At 41.1% G+C, this 5,494-nt stretch overlaps 1 protein-coding gene across 1 annotated transcript in view; it reads left to right on the top strand.

The window, feature by feature from the left end:
* Positions 1-5,171, top strand: part of LOC115014922 (caspase-3-like) — a 13,121-nt gene extending 7,950 nt beyond the window's left edge. The window contains exons 4-7 of the mRNA XM_029442057.1: positions 171-299; positions 463-638; positions 3,767-3,887; positions 4,428-5,171. Of these exons, the coding sequence (XP_029297917.1) occupies positions 171-299; positions 463-638; positions 3,767-3,887; positions 4,428-4,657 (656 nt within the window). The 3' untranslated portion in view covers positions 4,658-5,171. The remainder of the gene's footprint in view (positions 1-170; positions 300-462; positions 639-3,766; positions 3,888-4,427) is intronic.
* Positions 5,172-5,494: the final 323 nt, after the last annotated feature.

Consider the following 5,494-nt stretch of genomic DNA (forward strand, 5'->3'; position numbering starts at 1 on the left):
CCACACACATTCAAGTGACACACACACCTTTCTATTTAAGTTCATGGTCACTTGCACTAAATGTTCTGTGGATGTAATAGCGTAGAATACAAACAATTCTCACGTATGTCAAAATGTCTGCTGTAAAAAAGGCCCGATCTGATGTGATCTGATCTTGTGTGGCTCTCTAGAGATGAGTGCTCGTAACGGGACGGATCTAGATGCTGCCAATGCTTTAAAGACCTTCTCTGAGATGGGTTTCAAAGTCCATTTTTCCAATGATCAGACCGTGAAGGAGATGAGACAGCTGTTGTCCAATGGTAACAGAAACCACCGTTTTCCATTCATTCAGGGTTACAACTGTGTAAGAGGAAAATGCTTCTCATCCCTCGTACACTGTCATGAAGAATCAATTTGTCAACTGATCAACTGTCAGGCGCTGAATAATACAAATGCTAATGTAACTCTTGTGTGTGTCTCTAGCATCCAAGGAGGACCACAGTAAAAATGCATCATTTGTATGCGTGTTGCTAAGTCACGGAGATGAGGGGGTGATATACGGCACTGACGGCTGTGAAAAGCTTGATGAGCTGACAAAATACTTTAAAGGAGATCGCTGTAAGAGCCTGGTGGGGAAACCGAAGCTGTTCTTCATACAGGTTAGTTAGACGTGTCCTGCTCACCATGTCAGCTGCATTTCACAATCGTGAGCGGCTCCCTGCACGTCATCCCGCTTATTACACGGCTACTTACTAAATGAATCAATAATGTGACATAAAATATTGATTATATCTTTTAAATGTATTTATTAATAATTGTGTTTCTTCCACTAAGAAAAATAGTCTGTTAGGTTCTACTGCGTAGCAACGGTTGGAACTGTGGCTATAGCAACGTACCTCTGTAGACTTCTAAAGATGAACAATTATTATTATGTCAAACTTTGACAAGTGTCCACATGTCCCAGCCCTGATAGCTGTGTAACTGACACTCGAGATGACTAGGAAAGTTATTCCCTTAGTAGGAACAGATGCATAAAATGAGCGCTGCACTGGTTGAGGTTTTCTGTCCCGTAACTGTCAAAGTCTGTTAACATTTGATTTCCCGTTGACAGTCTGTAATCTCTGCTACAGCCCGTCCCGTGTTCCTTCAGTGTTTACTTCCTGTCTGTCTTCTTCTGCAGGTTTCTCTGTTGTCCGGCGCTTTGTGTCTTTTAACCTCTTTTGTTTTTTTCTGCGCTGTTTTCTCTTTTTCTTTCTTTACCGGGGACAGTTCAGTCATCATGAATCCAAAGTTTGCTACTCTCCACATATTTAAAATGAATATTAAAAAGAATATTCCACGGTGTTTTCTGATGGAGTAACGTCAAACTAATGGGGAGAAATAACTAACAAAGCCGTGTAATAAACCACGTTAGTTACCACGCGCGTACACTTGTAGCAGTTGCCACATACAGCGGGTAAAATAAGTATTGAACACGTCACCATTTGTCTCAGTAAATATATTTCTGAAGGTGCTATTGACATGACATGTTCACCAGATGTCAGTAACAACTCATGCCACCCACACATGCAAAGAAACCAAAACAAATAAGTTCAGCAATTAAGTTGTGTGCAATAAAATGGAATGACACAGGGAACAAGTATTGAACACGCTTACTGAAATGTATTTAATACTTCGTACAAAAGCCTTTGTTGGTAAGGACAGCTTCACGACGCCTCCTGAATGCAGAAACTAGTCTCATGCTTTGCTCAGGTGTGATTTTGGCCCATTCTCCCACAAAGTCTTCAAATCTTGACGGTTCCCTGGGCCTCTTCTATGAACTCCGATCTTTACTTCTTTCCATAGATGTTCTATTGGATTCAAGTCCGGTGATTGGCTGGGCCATTCGACCAGCTTTATTTTCTTTCTCTGAAACCGTCTGAGAGTTTCCTCAGCCGTGTGTTTGGGATCATTGTCTTGCTGAGATGTCCACCCTCGTTTCATCTCTGCAGATGTTTTATAAAGAATGTCTCGGTACATTTTTCCATTCATCCTTCATTCAATGATATAAAGTTTGCCGTATGCTGAACAACAGCCCCACCAGGATGTTCTACCTCCACACTTCACTGTTGGTTGGTGTATTTGGGGTGATGTGCAGTGACCTTTGACCTCCAAACATGATGTGTATTATGGCATCCAAAGAGTTCAATGTTGGTCTCATCTGAGCAGACTGTATTCTCCCAGTATTTCACAGGCTTGTCTAAATGTTGTGCAGCAAACTTTAAATGAGCTTTTTCTGCAGCTGGAGTCTTGCGTGGAGAGCGTGCAGACAGGCCGTGGCGGTTGAGTGCATTACTTATTGTTTTCTTTGAAACAATTGCACCTGCTCATTGCAGGTCTTTCTGAAGCTCTCCACAAGTGCTCCTCGGCTCTTGGACTCTTCTGATCATTCTTTTCACTCCTCTGTCAGAAGTCTTGCGAGGAGCACCTGGTCGTGGCTGGTTTATGGTGAAATGATGTGCTCACTGGAACATTCAGAAGTTTAGAAATCCTTCTGCAACCAACGCATCAGTATGTTGTGCAACAATAAGGTTGCGAAGGTCTTGAGAGCTCTTTGCTTTTACCCATCATGAGATGTTTCTTGTGTGACACCTCGGTAATGAGAGACCCTTTTTATAGGGACTGAACCAGCTGATATTAATTTGCACTGACGAGCGGCAGGATTGCTTTCTGATTACTGATACATTTCAGCTGGCTTCTTGCACTTCCCTTTCTTCATGTGTTCAATACTTGTTCCCCGTGTCATTCCTTTTTATTGCACACAACTTAATTTCTGAACTTATTTGTTTTGGTTTCTCTGCATGTGTTGTTACCATGCTATGTCAATAGCACCTTTAGAAATATATTTACTGAGAAAAATGGTGACGTGTTCAATACTTATTTTACCCGCTGTACCTGTTCGTCTTAAGCCATCACTTGACAGTTAGCTGCTATTGAGGACATAGAAAACAAAGTGTGGCCGAGAGTTCTAAGTTGTGCCTATACTTATGCAGGTAATGCAATAAAAACAGGGAGAGTCAGTTTCCTCCCCGCTGCAGCCTTCAGCTTCTCTCCACTGCATTGTTCAACCTTAGTCTGACTGGAACAAATCCAGGCTGAATATCCGAGTCAGACTAAACACTGTAAAATGTTTCCTCATCCATAACATCCTCTGCATTGTTTAGGATGCCTGTTGGGAACGTAGCTAGTTTGCAATACAATCAAAGACAACAAGGACGTCCAGTTTTTTAAACTTTGCAAAATAGAACTCCCAACCATGGATGTGCCTACAACAGTAAAGTTCTGTATTTGAGCGGCTACCCAGAGAAATCCAAGCTGAAGTAGCCTGTAGTTCTTCTTCCAACTACGTCAAATGACTTGACGGTGCTGGATGCAGGAAAAACAACAGCTGTTGCAGCTGCAAACTCATCTGTCACTGAGGAATGTATTGCTCACACACAAAGTAAAGTCACAGAAGGAAACATCAGCTGTCATGTTGCTGAGCACATAGAGCACGTAGACACTCACATGAACTCTGGTTATGTAGGTGAGGTGGTGCTGAACAAAAGATACCAAACATGGACGTGCTGAACATTTCTTAATGGTTTAGTAAGGCAGAATCAAAAGTATGAGAAAACAGCCAAATTAGCCGCAGACTCCAGAGCGCTACGGTGCTATTAACTTGTTCGAGAAATAAAGAACAACCACCGCTGGTTCTTTTAACCACATGCCATGTGTACAGAGTTTATGTGTTTCCTGTCCCTGCCAGGCGTGTCGTGGTTCGGACCTGGATGACGGATCCTGCCTCGAGTCCGACAGTGTAGATGAGCAAACACCAGAGAGGATTCCTGTGGAGGCCGATTTCCTGTACGCTTATTCCACTGCTCCAGGTAACGTCTAATGGAAGTGGTAGAAAATAACCACGGAGTGTTTGGCCTTTGTAGGTCAATTAAATAAATGTACGGAGCCGGGGGGGGGGGGGGCATAAAAGCTCTGAATATCCAATATTGAAGTCGTAAATTTAAGGGGTGAGATTATAAACTTGTGAATTTATGTTTTTTTTTCGTATATTTGTGACTTCAATCTCAGATAATTAAGTTATTTTTCTCGTGAATCTACATCTTTATAATCCCAGATAATATTCAAGTTTTTTTTCTCGTATATTTATGACCTCATAATCTCAGAGAATATTAATTTTCTCGGAAATGTACGACTTTTCCTACGTAATGGCTACGTAATTATTATTGATTGATTTTTCATACAATGGCCCTGGTAATATTACTTCCCTTTCTGCGTTCTATTCATTACATGACACACAGATAACTGTATATCTGTATAAAGCTTGTGGTCCAGTGTGTTTATCCATAATGACATGGTGACACAGTGCGCACCGTGCTGTCAGAGTGTTAACGCAGCACGTTGTCCCGCAGGCTACTACTCGTGGAGAAACACTTCCAACGGCTCCTGGTTCATGCAGGCGTTGTGTGAGATGCTGCAGCGTTTCAGTGGAGAGCTGGAGCTGATGCAGATCATGACCCGGGTCAACCGCAAGGTGGCACTGCACTTTGAGTCCTCATCCAACCTACCGGGATACAGTGGCAAGAAGCAAATCCCCTGTATCGTGTCAATGTTGACCAAAGACGTCTACTTTCCTAACTAGATTAAGATCAACCTTTTTGTACCAAACAAAGCTACTGACCTGTGGGACCAAAGGGGTGGTATTACAAATGTGCTCTGTTTGGCATTTCTTTTAATTCATGTGATGCAATACAGATACTAAAGGGTGTTGGGACCATGTCCAGGGAGGTAGTTTTAATTGTTTCAGTGATTTACACACTTGACCTTTAGCAGAAGCGTGGGAATGTCTAATTTTACTACACAAACACAATACTGTGTATTTAAAGGATAAACAATGAGTTTACAATATTAAACATGTCGCCCTTTTTACAGTTCTTGAATGCAATAAATTGAATGGATCATCATAAAATATATCAGCACATCGCATGAAGATCAGTTACTAGGAAAGCACTCAGGATTGTAACTGGATAAAGTTATGTTGTGAACTTACTGTATGTGGATAATTGTACACACAGCATTTTATTTATTCAACGGTTTATTTGTTTTATTTGCTCAAATGAAATGATTCTTTGTAACAATCTCTCCACAAACTTATTTATGTGCTTGGAAAAAATATTTTTCCACATCTAGAATGTCCCATCTCTATGGAAGCCCATTAATGCCACTGAAGGTTTCTCAAAATGACTTTCAAATGAATAACTCAAAAGAAGTGGTTAGTATTGCAAAACAATGATTTAGTTTCACTCATTATTACATATTTTATTAGCTCATTATAATGTCCTGACCTACAGGATTCTTGTTTTCCCCATCACATTGGCTGAAATGGGCTTCCTTACTGCACACAAATATGACTCCACACAAACCGGGCAGGACGGATTTAAAACTAAAAACTTATTTACTATTCCACAACCATTTGTTT

This window comes from Cottoperca gobio, chromosome 10 (genome assembly GCF_900634415.1).
Source record: "Cottoperca gobio chromosome 10, fCotGob3.1, whole genome shotgun sequence".
In the NCBI taxonomy this organism is placed as follows: domain Eukaryota; kingdom Metazoa; phylum Chordata; class Actinopteri; order Perciformes; family Bovichtidae; genus Cottoperca; species Cottoperca gobio.